At 39.6% G+C, this 22,833-nt stretch overlaps 1 protein-coding gene across 2 annotated transcripts in view; it reads right to left on the minus strand.

The window, feature by feature from the left end:
* Positions 1 to 16,305, minus strand: part of LOC117289084 — a 47,832-nt gene extending 31,527 nt beyond the window's left edge. For both annotated transcript variants that reach the window (XM_033770032.1, XM_033770031.1), the window contains exons 1-7: positions 16,148 to 16,305; positions 11,448 to 11,718; positions 8,485 to 8,610; positions 7,810 to 7,871; positions 6,101 to 6,336; positions 4,839 to 4,985; positions 579 to 728 (exon numbers count right to left, since the gene is read on the minus strand). In XM_033770032.1, the coding sequence (XP_033625923.1) occupies positions 579 to 728; positions 4,839 to 4,985; positions 6,101 to 6,336; positions 7,810 to 7,871; positions 8,485 to 8,610; positions 11,448 to 11,698 (972 nt within the window). In that variant the 5' untranslated portion in view covers positions 11,699 to 11,718; positions 16,148 to 16,305. The remainder of the gene's footprint in view (positions 1 to 578; positions 729 to 4,838; positions 4,986 to 6,100; positions 6,337 to 7,809; positions 7,872 to 8,484; positions 8,611 to 11,447; positions 11,719 to 16,147) is intronic.
* Between the last annotated feature and the right edge of the window lie 6,528 nt (positions 16,306 to 22,833).

Below are 22,833 nucleotides of genomic sequence, written 5' to 3' on the forward strand. Positions count from 1 at the left end.
TGGGCACCGGTCCCGATTGAACATGTCAGAACCCCTCCATGAAGTTTGTGAACAGACCGTAAAAAGTTGCTACTGTGTCCACTCCATTTGCGCACAGTTAAAGCCAGTTCAGCTAAAATTTTCAGAGCATAATGAGAAATAGTTCGGTGTGATGACAATTCACTGAAACAAAATTGATTTCTTTTTGATAATCCTTTCATGCCCCCTACATGTATATTCATATGGGCAATGTTTCGACTAGCTTGCTCTAGTCATCGTCAGGAGACCAATTCAGATCTGACTCCGCGGCAGTACAGTTAATTACGATCCTATAAGCTGTAAAGTAGTAGTCCAGTCTATTTTCTATACCATCTGCCCTGGTAATAGTTAAAAAGCAGGACAGTTCTTTTCAGAACTGAGAAGTCTCCCGAACCTCCGCTTATCTACTCTCCGGCAGTAGAATAAAGCAAGACAGTTCTCTAAGAACAAACTCTACCTGGCAAGTAGATACACACATGGTGTTACCGCAAACCAAATATACATTGATACCTCACCATGCAATGCCTCAAATCCTATATACATTTAGATTGTAACCTTACCTTGAAGTCACATCTTGACAAGTATGTTGACAATGCCTTGGTTGCATTTTCTCTGACTCCAAGCTGAGGATGAGCCAACAGTGGGTACACCGTCATATGAATAGTGTTGCTTACAAACTCTGGCAGTTGACTCAATTCCTGAGTACCAAACTGAAATAATAAGCCAAAGAAACACAGGTTTTTTAAAGGTGTCATGATATTAATACACATTGTCAGACCACTGTACTTGCATCTGCTTGAATAATTATTTGAAGTCCTTTGTAACAAGACAGAAGATAAATGAGAATAATTTGATAGATGTGTATCTTAAGGCATGGATGGATAACAAAGAAACTAATCTGAATGGATTATTAATTTTGGTTTTCACCCATACACCGATGTGTGTTAGCACTGTATACTCAGTACTTTCCCGAGTCCTGTGAAAAAATATCACAGGCATGTTACTTGGGTGGGATTCGAACCCACAACCCTTGCAATTCTAGAGCAGTGTCTAGGTTGCTCGGTAGCTAGAGGCAGTTCGAATCCTATGTTTTGGCAGCGGGTACCGCAACATCTCTTATAATCAGAATGGGATTGATCTAAGGCTCCTTGTCAAAACCTCCTGAGCGTTCCTCCGCTGACAGTCCGCGGACTGGATAGCAAATACCGCCGTTGCTAAGGACCTCGGACAGTCCGCGGAAAAACGACCATGTGCGTTGAAGTGCGGCGATGGTAATGAGCTATCCATGCCGGGCGCTACTTTTAGTATAACAATAAGTCTCATGAATAAACAAGTTGTATTTTCAGGTCATGAATATCAGCGGCTTGGACGCGGACCGGCCGTGCTCTCAACTCATGAATACCATCGTTTTGGAAGTGGACAGGCCGCACCGAAAAGACAATTTGCACCACAAAGGTTGGTTGTGCCAGCCGACCCTCCAGCGCATAAGATAAACGCACAAATTTGCCTGTATCGCATCGCAATTTGCGATCCAATTTGCGATGCATATTTTTGCAACATTTATGCCTGATACAACAAAAATTGATTTTTTATTTGAAACCATGCACATTTTAATTAATTTTCCCGCAAGAAAAACAATGCTAAATTGATAAGAAATCACCGCCGACGACCAAGGTTTTCTTCCGTGATGTTGAATACTTTTACACATCGCTCTGGCAGTAGAGCAAATTGACCAATGAATCATTCGTTACGCGCTATACGGAAATTCAACAGCCAATAGAAATATGTGTCTCTGAGACTGTGGCTTTCACCCCTCAGACATTGGGCGAACCATATTATTGCTAAAATTATGATTGGTATAATTAAAGGCAATTTTCAGTTATGCTACTATATGCATTGTACATTTGTACATGTCCCGTCTTCCCCTATGACAAATATATCATTGCCATGCTCCAAGATTTTCCCGACAATAAACACTACCTGTTCCCATCTTCCCTTATTAAAAAACAAAATCCCAAATTTATCGCATCCCGGCCCCGCAGTCTCCGTATAACTTGTTCAAATCCCGTCGTTTCACGTAAATAAACTCATTCCTGTCTTGTCCCGTCCCGTAACCATGTCCTGTAAATAAACACATTCCCGTTCCATTTTCCCGTATGATAACTATACATGTAAATGTATGTAGGTAGTTTTATGGACATCATGATCGCTGCATAAGATAATATAACTGTTAAATTGTCCCCTGTCACTGCTACAAAAAGAAAAGAATAAAAGAAAACCATTTCTAGAACTCAAATGTTTTGGGCATACAGGCTCAACCAAGATTTGAGGAAATGGCTTTTTACACATCCACCCTTGCTTTTCAATAAGCAAAGGTAAAACCATTGTTAACCACCTGCGCTCCTCCACGGTTCCGCCGGTCAGCTTATAAGCTGGACCTCACAATGGCCGACCGGTTGCTCTGCAGAGCCCCAGGAATATTCATGTTTATTGACATATAAATGAGCCGTCGTGGCCGTGGACCTGCCCGATTGCACGCGGAATGGAACGGCTTGAAGGTTTTGACAAGGCGCCTAAGAGTGCATGATATCATGGGAATGAATCTACATAAATAATAATACATTGAACCTACAGTCTGCTGATCAGAACACCAAGGCTTGAGTCCTGTGTGCCTGACCCCTCAGACGCCAGAAAAAAAAACCCAATAAAAAACAAACAACCAAATAGCCCGGTTGACAACAACGAATTGGAGACACAATGATCATGTGAGGGAGAGAGAAGCAGTACAATGTAACTTGAGGTCGAGTCCCCAAACCACCCACAACTTTTGAAAACCTTAAAGGCAGTGGACACTTTTGGTAATTACTCAAAATAATTATTAGCATAAAACCTTTCTTGGTGATGAGTAATGGGGAGAGGTTCATGGTTTAAAACATTGTGAGAAACGGCTCACTCTGAAGCGCCACGTTTTCAAGAAAGAAGTAATTGTCCACGAATTTGATTTCGAGACCTCAGATTTAGAACTTGAGGTCTCGAAATCAACCATCAAAACGTACACAACTTCTTGTGACAAGGGTTATTTTTCTTTCATTATTATCTCGCAACTTCGATGACCGATTGAGCTCAAATTTTCACAGGTTTGTTATTTTATGCATATGTTGAGATACACCAACTGTGAAGGCTAGTCTTTGACAATTACCAATAGTGTCCACTGCCTTTAATTAATATAATCCCATTCTGATTAGTTTCTTTTTGATCCATTCATGCCTTTAAGATACACATCTATCAAATTCTGTTCATTTACCTTCTGTCTTGTTACAAAGGACTTCAAATAGTTATTCAAACAGATGCAAGTTGAGTTTCAACCCAGTAGTACATTATGACTATTTAAAGTCACCTGGAAGTGGTATTTTTTCAAAATAAAGCTTTTGTCACTAATATATGTGTTTTGATGAGTGGAATGTGAACAAACAGTTAACTAAGGTTTTAAAAAATCAGTTCTTATGTTATTTACAAATTTAAGAGTAGACCCCGACCCGAGAGGGCGCTGTTTGTGACGTCAATCGAGGCAGACTTTGTCTATAATGCGTAGAGTAAACACAATTGCAAAGTACATGTACGGACCAAGTCGTGAGTTTGTACGTTTCATAACCATTTTTTTGTTTTTTTTCCGGCAATGCCGACCAGGTGTATTGCTGCTGAATGCAGAAAACACTTTTTGAAATGTACCAACTCACGACTTGGACGTACATGTACTTTGCACGTGTGTTTACTATACGCATTGCAGGCAAAGTCTGCCTCGATCGATTGACGTCACAAAAGGGGTAGGCGGAGTCAGCCCCCCAAACAACTGTTCGTGACGTCAATCGAGGCAGACTTTGCCTGTAATGCGTAGAGTAAACACAATTGCAAAGTACATGTACGGACCAAATCGTGAGGTTTTTTTTCTTCTTTTCGGCAATGCCAACCAGGTGTATTGCTGCTGAATGTAGAAAAACACTTTTTGAAATGTATTAACTCACGACTTGGACGTACATGTACGTACATGCACGTGTGTTTACTATACGCATTGCAGGTCAAGTCTGCCTCGATTGATGTCACAAAAGGGAGTCAGCCCCCCAAACAACTTCATATATTTTTTAAACATATAAATCGTGACAAACAATTACTAAAAAAATTGTTTTATTGTTCGTAAGCATATACTCTTATGTTTGAAAGAAAAAAAATTCTTATTCCAGGTGACTTTAAGGTTTTCATTGTTTTAGCTCATTCAATTGGAACCAGTGACATAGAGTTTGCTTTTTGTATTAACAAATGATTTCATAAAACTTTATTTGGGTAAGGTTCTTTAAAAGCCATGGCAATGTTTTAGCTTTAAACATTATTATTCTTATCATTAGTATTATTATTATTATTATATTTTTTTTTTGTGTTCCAAAAACTTTAAAATTTTTGTTATTCCCAAAACTTCAACATTGTTGGAGAACATAGTTGGAAATTAAAAAAATGACTGGCAATTATATAACATTCTCACTTGGGCTTGTGCTTACCAAAAACAACTCAACTCAAAGACTGAAACTTTAAAACAAAAACATTAACATTTCCACTGAACGCGGACGGGCGCCGGACGGAAATTGTAGGCTCACACTGCTTCGCAGCTTGCCAAAAAGTACAGGAGCATGATCCCTTAAGAACCAACTTAACTCATACTTTAACACAGCTTATATAAATGACCATTGCAGTTTGTCGGCATTAACAAAAATTAGGATTGAAATAACTGGAAAGTTCTGCTACAAAAATATTGTAGCTGGTGAACTCACCTTTAAAAAGTATTTGCCCGTATTACAATGAATATCACTTGAACTGGTCGACAGCACACCTATCCACTGGAAGCTTTTGAGTAGTGTACTCATGGCCATAAGAGCTCCCTCTATAGACTGCCATGTGCTGCTTGGGTTCTCACATATCTTTAAACAGACCAAACATCTTTCTGTTTATAATCTGGATTGGTGCCACAATATACACATATTCAAAATCTCAGACTTTGTTGTTGCCTATTGATGTATCTGCCAACTTCAACATCTAACATTTCCAAAATATTTATTACAGACAACATTATACAAGTATTTTTGCATGCAACTGTTATGACATTTTAAATGAACAAAAATTGTCACAATGAGTGCATAGGAATAGTGCTAAATACAGTTCAACCTTGTTTACATCCAGTTTACACCATATTTCCTGATATCAACTTCATCATGTCGCAGCCTATACACAGTTACATGTACAAGTACCACAAAGCCTCCTCAAATGTTGATGCCTACGGATACTCATACTACCCTAGAGCAATCCTTATCTGGAACCGACTTCCTGCTTCAGCAGTGAATGCTCCATCGATGGAAACATTCAAGTCGGCAGCTCTTCCAGCCATCAGGGAGATGCGTCCACCACCAAGCCTAAGAAGTCTATAAAGGCTAAGTTTCTTTTTACACCAGCACATCTTTTTATACAACTCTGGCACATCCATTGAGTTTATTGTTTTTGATTGGCACCTTGAGTTCTTGCTGCACCGGCTGATAGGTCATTGACCACCAACCTCCTAGTTTAGTCTTCAAGGCTGTAAGAAGGAGCAACCCACTGAAGACTGAAGTGCATGATGGGCAATAAATACAGGAGCATGCAATAAATAGCTCTATCTCTTTTTAAGATAGGGTGTTCAGACGAGGAGTTATGTGTAAACTAATCCCTTATCCAAAAGTGCTAAAGTAACACTCTGTTGGAACGCAAAAAAGTCTGTGAGAATAAACTTGACCCTAAACAAAATGGGCTAACTACATGTAGTCCTCTAAAAAGGTGGAGTAACGCAGAATAGCCACCAAATAAACAATTTTTGTGGTCATTGGTTTTTGTGGATTAATGCGAATGTTGCGGCCGGTCTCCACGATGTATATTTATTGCATTCACTAGGAACGTACACATGATTGAACCCACAAGTTTACCATTTTTGTTGTAGTTTTTTCCTATTTATTCACACCATGCAAAGCTTCAAACAATACGTACCTATAGTTGCATATGTACATACCTTAGTAAGCTCAGTGAAAAGGCCTTGCACTTCTTGTAAAGTGAAATTATTGACAATTCGTCCAAGACGTGCGACACAACCATTCCGAATGGCTGACCACACATCGCAAACACCACATAACACTACAGCTTGAGCATCGCTAAAGTGCTTGTGCAGACTTGGATGACTGGCATTTAATTGAAGCCACTCCATAATGTGGATAATTGTCTGGTTACGAACGACTGGCATAGAAGGGGCTGTCAGAATGAACAAAAGAATAATGAGGCTTAGAAACATGACCAAAGAACCATCATAACTAGCTAATTAAACACCTTTTCAAATAAACATTGATAAAGGCAGAATGGATTGTTTTTACCTGATTTCTGTTTTGCATTAGGTTATTTTGTCTTGAAGGAAACAAAAATGAGAAACAATGTTTGTTCCAAACTTGGACGTTTGTCCAATGCATTACTTTTGGCCATATTTTTTAAACAAACAACAAATATGCAGACAGTTCAGGTTGAGGACCGCTAAAATATGCAAACATCATGTCAGCAATTGACATGACCTGGTGATATATTTGGAGCCCTAGTACTAGTAGTGGCAAACTGACTACAGTAAAAGCAAGAAATGCTTCATTTGCATAGAAAATATTATAGTGTAATCCTTGGAATTAACTATAAAAACTACTGCTCTAGTCTGAGGAATTAAAAACCATCAAGCAACTGGTAGGAGATTGTGGTTTGGCTCGTACCACTTATCAGCTGCCTAAAAGGAAACCAGTGGGCACATCAGCAGGGCACAAGAATAGTACATGTGTGACATGTCATGGCCAAACAGTCTAGTGCAACGAACTCAAGCTCTTGTGCACTGAACTGATCGGAAGAGTGTAGATTCAAGTCAAGTTAGTGACAGTTGTGTTCTTACGTAAGAAATGTAACCATTATTGCATCATGGAAGCATCATGGCTGAGCAGTTAAGAGCACTGAATTCAAACTCTGGTGTTTCTGATCAGCAGAGTGTGGGTTCGAGTCCCCAGCCGTGACACTTGTGTCCGTATGCAAGACACTTCACCATTGCTTTGTCCTTCGGATGGGACGCAAAGCCGTTGTTCCCATGTGTTGTGTGACGCATGTAAAAGAACCCAGCACACTTTTCAAAAAGAGAAGGGGTTTGCCCCTGTGTTCCTGGCTGTGGCTGCTGTATGCGCCGTAGCACCTTGTGAACCCTTATTAGGTGCTAAATAATTGGTCTCAAAATTCATCACTGCAATTACCTATCTTTCTGGAGGTTTGTATAAACTCAGCGCCTTGAGTACCTTGTTTGGTAGATACGTGCGCTATTATAGGACTTTGATATTATTATATTATTATTATTATCATCCTTTAGATGGGAAGTAAAAGCCGTTGGTCACATGTGTTGTGTATTGGACACAAAAAAGAGTTACACCTATCGCTAAGAGAAGGTGTTTTCCCAATGTTTCTGGCAGTTGCTGCTGAACACACCAAAGTACCTTGTTTAACCCTGTAAATGGGTCTTATTATTTAAAAACTTCACAAACCCGTCAGGAGTGCTTTGAGAAACCCATAAAGCGCTATTATATTATTATTATTATTATACTTTGTTTGTAGCAGGAAAGTTTTTTTTAATGTAAATGTGTATGTCATATAATTTAAAAAAGCAGGAAATAACATTTCATTGTGGCGATAAAAAGATATTTGGCACATTACCGTGATTAAATGTACCCTGTAGGCTCAATAGCAACACTTGGGAGATTTCTTGACAAAGATACCTGCAAAGAACAACCAATGAAAACAATAAGAACATTTGCTTTATTTAATAAGTGCAAGTTCATTTCAAATGAGTATCTTTACACTATATGTTTTAGCATTAATATCAATGCAAACTGTATTATTAAAATTTATCAGCACACCCAATTTCTATTTGTTTCTTGTGGAAAGTTTACGCCGAAGATTTTTTTTAATTTCAGGGACACCTTCTGATGACTGCAATCAAAAGGTGTTTCTAGACTGCTCAATGATAGCACATTATGTATATGTCATGAAAGAAGTTCATCAGGCTGGTAAAGTTATCAACTTATTAAATCAATTTTCTACAAAACACAGCCAATACTAACGTAAACTCTCACGCATATGGGACCCCCTCATACCCCAAGTTTCACCCCAGGGGAGGACACAATCAGCCAAACCACCATCCAGTGGCCGTAGCAGGAAACAGCACCACCAACAAACTGGTGGTGCCTCATTCTGAGGATGACCAGTGATACTAGTTGAAACGTAAACCAATAATTACGTGAGTATTGGCTGTGTTTTGTAGAAAATTCATATATGGTTGCGTAACAAACACAGCTTTTGGTAAAAATCAGCAAACAAAATTCCATTTACCATTTCAAAAATTCATCTAATAAAAAGTTTAATCTGCTCTTAAGCTCTGCATCCCTTTCTGTTAAGACTGCAGGTTTTCTTGCCTCAGACCAGCTGAAACGCCGTTCAAACAGATAGCACGTAAACCTGAAATGAGAAACAAACTCATTTGAAGTGTATTAAAGTGTGCACGTTAAAAACAGGGCTCAATTTCAGTGTAATGCTCATTGCAATGAATACTGGGCACAGTAAGCACAGGATATATATCGACACTTTTCATCAACCAATCAACCATGGTGCCAGAGGGGGTATGGGGAATGAAAGAAACCCAACCCCCCCACCTCTAGTTCACCGGTGCAACTTTTGAAACATCACTTTTTCCAGCCTCCTAAATCATCTTTTGTGGAATGATTACAAATAAATAGTACACTATTTGATATGAATAAAATAAAAAATCAGAAAACTTTTGAGGAAATCTAAAAATGTTGCATGACCTACATGCACAACATCAGGTTCCAAGTGTAAAATTGAGAATTTAGGCTGACTGTGTCCTGTTAATTGTATTTTGACATTTTTATATTCAATGGGATACATGCTTTGTCACTTTGCTTGAAAACAGATCTTGTGTCACATGGATTTTACATGGTGTTGAATATTTACCAGGCCAGAAACATTTTGCGAGACCTGCACAGTCTATACAGGCTGTAGCTGCTGTACAAGGTAATGGGAAGTCAAGATTCTTGAAAAGGTCAATTTACAAAGTCTACACAATGTACAACAGAAAATAGTTATGGCAGACATCTTCCTAGTAAAGAAATGAAAAATGCACCCCTGAGAATAGGTCTGGATTATTTAGCTAATAATAATAATAATAAAAACAATAAGACTCGTAATGCGCACATATCCACCCTGCTGGGTGTTCAAGGCGCAAATGTAACTTAAACAGAGAAGGGTCAATTGTAAGAATATACTGTTCCAGATCTAACAAGATAAAATGCGAATTTTTAAAAAGAAAATTAAACTGAATGAAATAAAGGACACCAATGTATACAATGCATGCAATTGGTTTTAAAGATTTGTATAATGATTAATAAATATTTACACCAAACAAGGGGAAAACCCACAGTTTAGGCTCAATAAAAGGCTTTTTAAAACCAATTGAATGTTCTCCGACCACAGAGCCCCAAATATTAATAATGGCAAATTAGTACAACATGTCATATTTTGGTTAACTATACCTCATACATGTTCATGACGTCGAGTTCTTACTGGTCCATTCATCATCACGTGCCAAGTGCTAATTTTGCTGTTTACCTAGCGCCCACGCGAGTAACCACGCACATGGTAAATGCGCATGACAAGTAGAATAATAATAATAATAATAATAAATTACATTTATATAGCGCATTATATGAATTAACATCTCTATGCGCTTTACAAAATAGCGCCCGGGCAGCCCAGGAGCTACATGTATTCTACTTGTCATTAAGCTTGGGCGGTTCCTTCGGTTACCCGGTTCTACCCGGTTCCAAATTGAAAACCGGACCGGCGGTTCCACTCTTCTGTGGAACCGGGTACCCGCTTTTGTCGGTTCCGATTTTAAAAGAGCGAGTCCCAACTATAAAAGGCTCTGTGGAGCCGATCCTGCAACGAACCGGCTCTAGAAATTGAGGCTTGATGTTGAAAGCGGTGACCGCAGATACAGTGTGCAAAGGCTTCAAGCCGACATGAGTATCAACTATCACGTGTGGCTGCATACACAGTGCACAGCCCCCTCCAATGCATAGGCATCTATACATGTATATCTCATGCATATACATGTACATGTACAGAGTCCAAAGTCCAAATAGACAGCACGTTGTGATTGGCTGCCGATATATCCATATTCATAAAAGCTTGCCCCCATGCACAAAACACACAGTACTGTATGCATGTACAGGCATGTACAGACATGTACACTTGTATGTACAGAGACGACACACTGCATGCACTACGGACGTACTGCACTACGGACGTACTGCACTACGGACGTACTGCACTACGGACGTACTGCACTACGGACGTACTGCCGGCTAAATCAAAGAGCAGGGAGAATAGGTGCTCGGTGGCACGATGTCTGATTGACTTGGGGTGGGTATTCTGGTATTTTCGTTAAAAATAGATCGGCTCCAATTGTGTGTGTGTGAGCTCGAGACCGATGTCTGATTAACTTGGTTATTTTCAGTTAAAATAGATCGGCTCAATTGTGTGTGTGTGAGCTCGGGACGGGCGGCTTATGTTTTATATTGAATTGGAACCGGGTATGTCTCAGAACCGAGCTTTTTTTCGGAATCGGAACCGAGCCCCAAATTTCTGGAACCGCCCAAGTTTACTTGTCATGTGCTTTACGATCGTGGTACGATCGTGGATTGTGTATACAGGCACGAAAAGCGCTGTCTCTAGCGACATCCAACACATGAACAAACTTATCATGTGCTTTTTATTTCACAGCTGTCATTTTCCCTTGCTGCAAACTCATGTTCCGGAAAATGAATGTATTAAAAGTATAGACCATATTGAATAATCCCTTTTTGCTATGAAAAGTCGTCATCTTGTAGGGCAAATCGTATGCGTGTCCAACATATACATCATCGATGCACACAACACGCAACATTCCCGGTTTGATTTCTACGGCACATGAACGCACACAGGCACGCACAGACGCCATCTTGTAGGTCAGATATTTGAGCCGCTATGACGTCATACTCAATACTGTCTATAGTAAAACAAATGTAACATGGATATTTCGGGAGGAGGTCATATTCAATACGGTCTATAGTAAAACAAAAATAACATGGTTAATTCGGGAGATTTGTCGGTATTGGAAGTTGACAAACAAGTTCCCTCGGCTGCGCCTCTGGAACTAGTTTGTCAACTTCCAATACCTTCGGGGAGCTACGCTATCTGTATATAACATTCATGTTTAAAGGCACAGTATTACAAACCTTTCCAAATCCACTTTAGAGAAAAAATCTTGTGGAGCGTATGCTGGGAATGGATTGCATGGACCATCACCAAGATTATCAGCAGCTATTGACAACCACTGACGCTCAACGTCATCTTCACCAGTCACAGTTGGAGTTAGACTTTTACTGAGTTCTTGGAGAGCATTAATTTCTTCAGAGGGAGAGCAAGCTTTATGGAGCATTTGCAGAGGATTGGTGTCTCCACTAGTGGAAACACTTCTGCACGACATTTTTATTTCGATTCGGACTCCTGTCAAAAAAGAAAAGAAAGTGTAAAAATGTACTATTTAACTTGACAGTTGGAATATTTCTAGACAGCACTATTGTGTGACGCAGCTGACAGCTGGTCAAGCAGACTGGACTCAAGCTCTGGTGTTTCTGATCAGCAGGAGTGTGTTGGTTCAAGTCCAAGTCTTGGCTCTTGTGTCCTAAAAACAAAACACTTTACAACCATTATTTCTTTGTCGTTCGGATGGGACATTAAGGTCATAGGTCCCATGTGTTGTGTAATGCAGAACAGTTTGACATGATTGTTTATGGCTGCAGATTGTGCTATAGCACCTTCATTATGTAAACCATTACATAGTGCTACTGTTTAAATGGGTCTTGTAATCCAAACTCATCTCCATGGTCTTATAGAAAGAGTTCTGAGCGTTTTAAAGGAACATTACAGAATTGGTTTTGCTGGCAAAAAGGTTGCTGGCCGTGTAAGCACTTTATGTAATCCACCGTTACATAAACTGACAAACCTGTAGAAGTTCGAGATCGATCGGCCATCCTGGGCCGCGAGAGAATAGTGAAAAACCGACTACAAAGTTTGCACTGCATCGATGTGTAAAGGCAGTGGACACTATTGGTATTACCCAAATTCATTATTTAGCATAAAACCTTAACGAGTAATGGGGAGAGGTTGATAGTATAAAACATTGTGAGAAGCGGCTCCCTCTGAAGTGACGTAGTTTGGGAGATGAAGTAGTTTTCCGCAAATTTGATTTCGAGACCTCAGAATAAGAATTTGAGGTCTCGAAATCAAGCATCTGAAAGCACACCCTGGGTGTGACAAGGTGTTTTTTCTTTTATTATTATCTCGCAACTTCAACAACCAATTGAACTCAAATTTTCACAGGTTTTTTATTTTATGCATGTTAAGATACAACAAGTGAGAAGACTGGTCTTTGACAATTACCAATAGTGTCCAGGGTCTTTAAAGCCCTATTAATTTTATCACATTAGTTTAAAAAAGATCCCACTTTCCTTTGTGCTGGTTACTCCTGGAGTCCAGCTAACTCCTTTAGCCTTAGACTCAAGGATCTTTCTTGGTCCGCTGGCTAAATACCAGTTAAACACCGTAGGAACAGTCAAAATTCACTTCAATATCAAGTGGTCCGTACTACTCCGTTGGATCGGGCTAAAAATTGGTGTGCATTCATAGTCATTGCTCATTTTTTCATTAGGACCTATTTCTTCAGTACAAAAGCACATCAATTATTATCAATATTGGAAAACAGTGCGTGGGTCTGACAAATATTAGGCACGAGGAGCCTTAATATACGTAGTTTCTAGAAGAAATCAATCAGTAACACAAAGTCTGTCTCCCTTTATTGCATTCCATTGCAAATATGGGGGGGGGGGGTATTCAGCAGTTTCAGCTTGGCTTTATCCCAAGAAGATCCTGCATGTCCAAAGTACCTTCTAGTCAACCTTGAAGATATTACAACGAACCTGGACAGTGGGTCTGGAGTGGATGTTTTCTATTTGGACTACTCCAAGGCTTTTGACACTGTGCCCCACAAGCACCTCATTTCCAAACTGAAAGCCTGTGGTTTTGAAGGAAGGATAATCAAATGGATCCAGGAATTCCTGAGTAACAGGAAGCAGCATGTAGGAGAAAGAGGCAAGCTGTCCAACTGGGCAGACGTATTGAGTGGCGTACCACAAGGATCTGTGCTAGGTCCAATACTATTCCTCCTCTACATCAACGACCTGCCGGATATTGTAACATCTACATCAAAATTATTTGCTGATGACACCAAGCTCTACAACAAAGTCTCGAAGGAGAGTACAGATGGGGGAAACATGCTGCAACAAGATTTGCATACCCAGGAAAAGTGGTCCGATACCCGGTTGCTGAGGTTTAATGCTTCAAGTGTAAGTGTATGCACATGGGCAAGGATAACCCACTCAGAAGTTACATATTAAACCGGGTAGAAATACATGTACAAGCAGAAGACAAAGAGAAGGATCTTGGGGTGTACAACACACGAGACTGTAAACCCACCCTACAGTGTACGAAAGCTGCTGGTATAGCAATGCAGAGCCTTAGGATCATCAGAAGGACCTTCAAGTAAATTGATAGGGAAAGCTTTGCTATCCTGTACAAAGCTTACATCAGACCACACCTTGAGTATTGCGTTCAAGCATGGTGCCCATACCTACAGAAAGATATAAAGTGTCTGGAGAAAGTGCAGAGAAGAGCCACCAAGCTAGTACCTAGTCTGAGGGAAAAGGCATACGGGGAAAAGATTAAAGGAACACGTTGCCTTGGATCGGTCGAGTTGGTCTATAAAAAGCATTTGTAACCCTTTTTTATAAAATGCATATGGTTGGAAAGTTATGTTAAAAGTAGAATACAATGATCTATACAAGTTTTCCTCGAAATTGCGTGGTTTTCATTTTACTGTGCGAACTAACACGATCGGCCATTTATGGGAGTACAAAATTTGACTCCCATAAATGGCCGACCATGTTAGTCGACGAGGTAAAAGGAAAACCGTGCAATTTCGAGGCATGTTTGTGTGGATCATTGTATTCTACTTTTACAACATCTTTCTACCCATTATATGCATTTTATAAAAAACGGTTACAAACGCTTTTCAAAGACCAACTCGACCGATCCAAGGCAACGTGTTCCTTTAACAGAACTTGACCTCTTTCCCCTGGAAGTAAGAAGAGTGCGAGGGGACCTCATTGAAACCTTCAAGATTCTCAAGGGGCTCGTGGATATAGATGCCAGCAGTCTTTTCACACTCTCACAAACAAATAACACAAGAGGGCATGACATGAAGCTATTAAAAAAAGGCTAAACAAAGGCTCAATCTCAGAAAATACTTCTTCACACAGCGAGTTGTTGATAACTGGAATAGACTCCCAGCCAAAATGGTCAACGCCAAGACAACCAACCAGTTCAAAAACAGCTTTGACACTGAACGAAAATGGATATGGGGTGTTAAAAGGCATTTAAGCCTACAATACAAAAAATCCCATCAAACCTTAAGTGTACAGTGTAAGTGTGGGGCCTACGTTATAATCTCATCTGCAGGTTGGTAGCCGATAGTGTGGACCAAAATCACAGAGTGAGTGTTAAATATTACTCAAAGCCATTGGACACTTTCGGTACAGAAAAAAACAAAAAAAGACCGTAGCAGATTTACAAATAATTTACAGGGTTTACACTACAGAAGGTAATGGTGAAAGACTTCTTCCTGAATATTATTCCATGAAATGCTTTACTTTTTGAGAAAACATTAAAACAATATCAATTCTCGATAGCGAGAATTGCGGATTTATTTTAAACACATGTCATGGCACGGCGAAACGTGCGGAAACAAGAGTGGGTTCTCCTGTTATTTTCTCCAGACTCCGATGACCGATGAGCCTAAATTTTCACAGGTTTGTTATTTTATATATAAGTTGTGATACACGAAGTGTGGGACTTGGACAATACCGATTACCGAAAGTGTCCAATGGCTTTAACGTTCAATACATTACAATACAAGAAATACAAATCATTCCAGTTTGAATTGAAGTTGTAGTACATATGCCTGTATCATATTGATTTATTTACTAATCACTTATTATCATAGGGTCATGTTATCGCCCCTCACATGTTTTCATCCCCAACTTTGATTCCTGTTTACCGCAAGACTGTGCAAGCTCCATCCACGGGGATGACAGAAGCTCTGCTGTTTACTCACCGTCTGTATTTTCATCAGGCTTAAATCATGCTGAGAATAAAGTGTCCTGTAGACTAGTACAGTAGGTTATGCTCTCAGCATTTATAAAATGATGATTTTTTTGTATTTAAAATTAAATCACTAAAAATGTGCATTATTATGCCATTAATCAACAAATGAGTCAAACTCAAAGAAGCATCCTCCAACCTTGAAAGTTCAAAACAATGATCCAGTGACTGAATGACTAATGAAACTCAATCTAGCAGATGATAATTTTGTTTTGAACATTCGAGGTTGGATGTTGTTTGTTTCTTTGACTCATTTTGATCGTTGGCATAATGCACTAGCCTGACTGACTAGTAATTTACATACATGTAGGCCTATACCAAAAATTCATCATCTAGGCGACCTATCCTACTATAATTATAATTTATAATAAAGATAAATAAATGTTTTGTTTAACCTCCGACAAGAAACTTTGTTCTCAGCATGATTATGCCTGACGTCGACGAAAATACAGACCGTGAGTAAACTGCAGAGCTTCTATCATCCCAGGGGATGGAGCTTGCACAGTCTCGCGGTAAACGGGAATCAAAGTTGGGATTCGAAAACATATGACGGTCGATAACATATGACGGTCGATATAAACATGACCCTACATGTACCTGCGAATACGAAATTTTATTCCCTCTTTTGATATATCAATATTGAATATACTTAACTTACTCTTTGCCTTTGGATTATTATAGAGAACAGGCAACGATTAAAGAAACACACAACCATTTTCTACGTCCATCATGATTGCACTAAAATGTCTACCTTCATGTAGCACCGAGCCTTTTTAGACAATACCAACGGCAACGACGCTGCACAAGCAAGGCGAACGAATGACCATAAACGGTATAGAGCACGCTATGGATCGAATGACACACATCGCACACAGATTACAATGTCATGCATGTACATGTACATGTATACATAGGTAACTAACGACGCCTGGGCGGTTGGTGGCAGTGCAACCGACCGGTAGCAGGCAGGCCGTTGAAGTATTGACTTATTAACAACTAGCGGGATGCCGCTCTTCGCGCGGCACCCCGCTAGATGGGGGAGATTCTTTAGTATACATGTTGTGAAATAAAATATAATGTGGGGTAAGGGAGGTTTTCTTACAGGTAATAATAATTTCGTAGGAAATTGTATTTATAATCGATATGGAAAATTGTAATTTATGTAAGGAGAGACGGGAAGGTGAGAGACGGTCCTCTATACTTAATAAAGGACGAGCATTCGCCAAAATACATTTAAATAATAATACAGTCAATAAGCCAATGACGTTTATATGACAATCTCTTCTATACAGGTTTTAATACTTCCAACCCATAGAAAACATACAAAAAGTTATAACACTACAGTATACACTACATGTAGCCTACATAACACAATGCACGAAGTTCACAAAAAGGTCAGCACACACAGAGGCTAACGGACGCACGTGTGTGACAGTACTGCCTGGCATACACACATGGTTTTACAAATAAAACGATCCAAATAGAGAGCTACAACATCACAATAATTTGGGCATTAATGAGGGTAAAAACACAAAATAATACTCACAAATATCTCTACAACTCTAATGATCCCATAAAAATAAATAGATTTGTTGGCCCTCCCTATATAAAAATAGAGAGAATCACAGACCAAATAAATTAGTTGCTCTTCCAAGTCGAAGCTATAGAAAAAGAGGGTGATTGTCACGCAACTGCTTTCATTATAGTAACGAACTTTGTGAAACATTTGCCTTGTTATTTTTAGGGTTTGTACGTCCAGTTTGGTTAATTTGTATGGAGATGGGCCATTCAGACAATATTGTATAACACGATGAATTTGGGATCAGCAGTGGTGTTTGGTTCCCTACGCAACAAATCCATAATCACCGATAGCCACGGATTTGAGTGGTCTAAGTCTGGTCTCCCCCTCAACAATAATCACCGCTGCTAATAGCAGAGGATCCGACTAACTTAAGGCTGGTATGAAAGTGGTACCCTCCTTTAAAACAAACTCATAATCACAGCCACTCAATAGCCGCGGGGAGTAATATCTGACTGAAAGGAAGAAGTTCTGGTAAACAGCAGATAAAAAAACGCGCCAGTTGGTATGGACTTTAACGACAAAGTAAATTTCTGCAAAATTGTTTTGAAAATAAATACATTTAATGATTGGTTGCTACAACTGTTGAATGATTTCTGCTTTATTTCCAATAACGTGTACACGATTTTTGAACCTAAGGCCTCATCGTAATTTATCGAGCGTACGTCCAACGACGCATACAAAGTTGTCGGAGCACCAAATAAAGCGAATTTTCGGAACTTTTGATATCTAATCTACTGTTTTTACCATCGCTTTTGGGGAGTAACAGAGCGTTGGCCTCACTACAGGCCTTGACTACAGTTTTATTCTGATTTTCACTTACAGACAAAACCTCTAGGTGTTATTTGGGGTGAATTCGAGCAGTACACCACTACCAACACCATCATGTTTGACGACCTACGAAGGAACTTCCTAATGAGCCCACAAAATGGTCTCAAGGTAAGCTTGTCTTTTTGTTCAGCAAAATGTTTAACTATTGCAACTTCGGAGGTGATTTGAGGCATTGCATTGTGAGGCAGAGTTGTTGGCTCGATTCATGTGACTTGGACTGGAGTCAGACTCGACTTGCTATTTTGTTTACTTGAGATTTTAATTGTAATTTTCAGTATGACTTTTGACTTCACTTGGACTTGCATATAATGACTTGTTACCAACGCAAGTCAGAAGCTACTGAGGCAATTCCATAGGCTTCGACTTTCAGCTTATGTTTGGTCTCTTCGCGCGTTCTAAACACCTTGATGCACGTAGCTGCGGCACAAGCATGGTCTGCTCTGACTGAGATTAAATAGACCGAGCAGGCCAGAGCTCTAATTAGGTCACCTAATGCGAACTGAGATAGCGGTGGGCGAGTCAAATTTCTTTCTTTATTAGGCCGCTTGGGGAGAAAAAACATGTGCTCTTTGTACTTGACTGATTGTGACTTGACTTGACTTGGTGATAAACTATGACTTGTTGTGACTTGATTTGTGACTCGTCCATACATTATGACTTGTGTCCTGACTTTGACGTTCAAAAAGGTATTGGACCATTGTACCATTGTCAAATGTGACTAATAATAATAGTAACTAGCGTCACTTAGTTTAACGCTCAAGGCGCTTCAGCATTCAGTATTTTAATGCAAGGTATGTGGGACTATGTTCAAATTATGAAAGCTACTTCTTTGTGACGCAATATCCAGCCAATTATTAACCAGGAAACCATGGTGAATGGCTTCACTTTTCGATAAGTACACTGGGTTATTTTATATGCGATTTACAACACACGGGACCAACAAAGCGTCATGGTTAAAAGTGTCTTGCTTAAAGGTACTGGACACTGTGGGTTAATACTCAAAACAAATTGTAAGCATAAAAACTTACTTGGTAAACAAGGAATGGAGTGCCGTTGATAGTATTAAACATAGTGAGAAACGGCTCCCTCTGAGGTAATGCAGTTTTTGATAAAAACAGAACCTTTCAGGAAATAATTTGAATTAATTTTGAGACCCAACGTGTGAGTTCTCGAAATCAAAAAAACTTTGTGTGACTAGGGTTTTTTTTTTTCCATATTATCATGCAACTTCGACGACCACTTGAGTTAAGTTATGTTATTTGGTGCATATGTTGAGATACACCAAGTGAGAAGACTGGTCTTTGACAATTAATAAAGGTGTCCAGTGTCTTTAAGGACTTAGTTGTCACAACTGAGACTCCAACCCATACTCTATTGATCAGAAACACCAGAGTTTGAACTATTGTTTACTTAGTTGAGTTGGAGTACCGCTTTTCAACTACTTGATTAATCGTGGTGCCACAACAGCTACAAAAAAAGTCATGACTACCTGCTTGGTGAACCAATTGTGTTGCTCATGACTATTCACTACCACGTTATTTATTTACGCAACACAATCAGACTCAGCAGTGACACAATCCTTCAATCCTTTCAGCGTGAATTTGACTATATTGCAGCTTTGGCAAACAATAATGCTATGGAGATAATGTCCCAGATTTATGAAGATAATTAGTCCCGACTAGTGTTGAAGTCGCGACTAATTCAGGTGTGACTAGTCGAGTAGTAAATTTCACTGGTGCCCAGGCCTAGTTATATCAAGTCTGTACAAATATATTGTAGCGTCGACCGTGGGTTGCGTTGTACACAGTTTAATGACACAATTGAAGGTACAATTAACTGCCTTTTCTGTCCGTTTCTTTGGAGGTTTATTCACACACAATAAGTCATAAAATTACACGAAGCAGAAATCTAAGCCAGAGAGCGCCCTCTCCAGCGAGCAGACACGATCGGCTGGTCTGGGCCACAAGCGTTGCTCCGAAGGGGAGTCGTGCTGGCGCCCCCACCGGTCGATCGGCACCGCCACTACAATATGTACATGTATGAAATTGCCTCAAACCATGGTGCTTTCGGATGTCAAAACATGACGTGGCAATAACAGGGTGTGTCAAAATTGAAGGCTTCGACAGTGGATATGACAGGTTTCATTGGGGATTTAGTCCCACAGTGGGTGTGTCAGAAGGTATACACATTCAAACCAGGGACCTATAACAAAATGGGACAATGGGGTCCACGGTTCGGGAAAGTTCTGCAGTTGGAAAACGTAACATGCGCAAGTTGCTCCATAAACATTGCGCCAGTGGACTTACACAGTTGGGTATTAAAGTTTTGTGAAATCGGCTGCTAACCTGTGTGTGACCCCAATATCTGAAGTTAACATGGCAAAGGAGGTTGATTCAAAAGACAGCTCTATCAGACAACAATTCTACACAATTCTCTGTGTTGGGGACAAAAAGTGATGATTTCTGACGTTGTCTTATCAGCCAATGGCCGCATCAGAAGTGGCTTGAATCGGACATGGTGTTATTATGCTCTCACACCTGTGATCTAGACTTTGTTGAATGATCTTATGCTTTTAAATATTTGAATACCATTTAACTTTATGCTTTTTGTAGGGTGGAACAACTGTATACATACATGAACACCTCTGTCTACTTTGTACAATTTGTCACTACAATATCATATCATTTTTATCATAGGCTGGAACAGTGCATCTACCATTCAAAACCACAGATATTGATGATTTATAGACCTCTTGCATGCACCCTCACAGGGGTAAAAAAGTCCTCTAACTAGGGTCAAAAAATGCCCTCACTGGGGTCAAAAGAAGGCAAATTAAACGACAGATGTTCTTTGTGTGAAAAAATTTGGCGCGTGAGCTCAGCATCCCTGTAGCATTTTACATTTTGCAAGGGGTCTGTGGAAAGACAGTAGGAGGGTTGAGTTTGTACTGTTTCGATGGCTGATGCATTCACTACATGATGTTATATTCCATGCTTGTATAGTTTACCTATCATTCAAAACCACAGTTAGTGATGTCGAATGGTCAGACAGTAGGAGGGTTGACTGTGCACTATGTAGATGCTTTTACCAAATGATACTACAGTGCATTCACTCAAACCCACAGTTCATGATATTGAATGGTCAATTAGTAAGAGGGTTGACTGCGAACTGTGTAGATGCATGCACAAAATCGTCGCTTGTACCACATAATATCATATCGCAGGCTAGCATAGTTTAGCATGAAATAATAAAGGGCAGATTATAGAAGGGTTGACATGTTGAATCATATTGCAGAAAGGCAATGGAGTTCATATTTTCACAGGTTTGTTGTGTTATGTTTATGTTGAGATACACAAGTGAGAAGACTGGTCTTTGGCAATTACCAAAGGTGTCCAGTGGCTTTAATACTATTTGCGAATGTGAATGCGAAGCGAGTATTGATGTGACAGATTCGCACCGAACAATTCGCCACTGTTGAGCTGTGCGCAATTCGTGCGAGTTATTCGCAGTGAAGGAGAGTTTTGATGACAATCGTCAATACTCACTTTGCATTCGCATGATTCAAAACCTGGCTTAAGGTGTAAATGAGTCTTCTAGTACCTAGCCCAGTACATACTTGGCCTCTGTATAGTCATTGTTGTAAATATTGTACAGTAACTGGTTGGAGATGAATAAATAGAGTATAGACTCCTTGAGCATTACACCAATGTTTGGACAGCTTTTCTTGCCTATGACTTTTCCTTTTATACCAAGAGTAATACGCAGACCTTAAATTCTAGTAAGTGCCTTAAATGTGAACCAATGTGATGTTTTTTTGGTTAATGTTTTCTTCAACTCAACACCTACCCAGAACATGACTCAGTTTAGACCCACTGATTTCTTATTGGTCAAGATCTTGGTCAAGATCCCTTCAACTGAACATGTACTTATGTGTTGCCTCAAATCCGACCAAAGTATTGGACGTGTCTTTCGGTACTTGCTTCATATTGACCCAAACTAATGTAGCATTGGTATGTGGTCTTCAATGGGTGCATTGACGTCATTCCAGGGGCTCACCTAATCGTTGCATATAGCTGTTGTCAGGGGCTCACCCAAATGAACAACGCTGGGGTGACATGGGGAAGCTAATCAAACGCACCCAATTAAAGCTAAACAGAAATGAAACATTTAGAGGAATGAGCAGCAAGGCTTACCCCTCGGAATAAAACTAAATTTACATGACAACTCAAAAAAACTAGCAGCAAGGCTTTCCATTGTATGTTTAGTGGTTCAAATGACATGCCCAACCCCTTTAAATTTGACTAAAATGAGATAAACAATCAAAACGAATGAACAGTAATGCTTACCCATTGTATTTTTTGCCAAGTTTCGGGAACCTTCCAAATAATGAGCAAACCATTCAAACCCTGGCCCCACCCCTTTCCAGTGAAAAACCCATGCCAACCCAGCCCCGGCCCTCCCAGTGAAAATCGAAGCCAACCGGTTTGACTGCAAAACAAATGGATCATGTCACACCTCCTGGTTCAATCAATTTCTATGAAGACCTTATTGAACCTAGCCAAACTGCCACCTTTTCATTCTCAGCTCCCATTAGGGGCAAAAATCGAAAAGATTAAAATTTTATAACTTTTATGTAAAAACAGGAAAAACAAGGATTATAACAAAATGTTGCTAGTTATATCCTTAATATATTTCCTAGTTGTAGGCCTTCGGATACGTCACTTTAACAATATGGACACTAGAGCCTATAAATAACATGTATGTACAAAATGAGTAACAATTAGGGAGAGTTTCAACAATTGTATCATATGAGGGTAGAACTTAAAGATGCTATGTCAGATTTTTGGCCGATTGACCCACAAATTTTGATTTAAAATTCAATAGGTTTTTTGATGGGATCGAGAAAGTTACAAGCTTTCATTTGAGCAATTGCT

This window comes from Asterias rubens, chromosome 4, assembly GCF_902459465.1.
Source record: "Asterias rubens chromosome 4, eAstRub1.3, whole genome shotgun sequence".
NCBI classification, from domain to species: Eukaryota; Metazoa; Echinodermata; class Asteroidea; order Forcipulatida; family Asteriidae; genus Asterias; species Asterias rubens.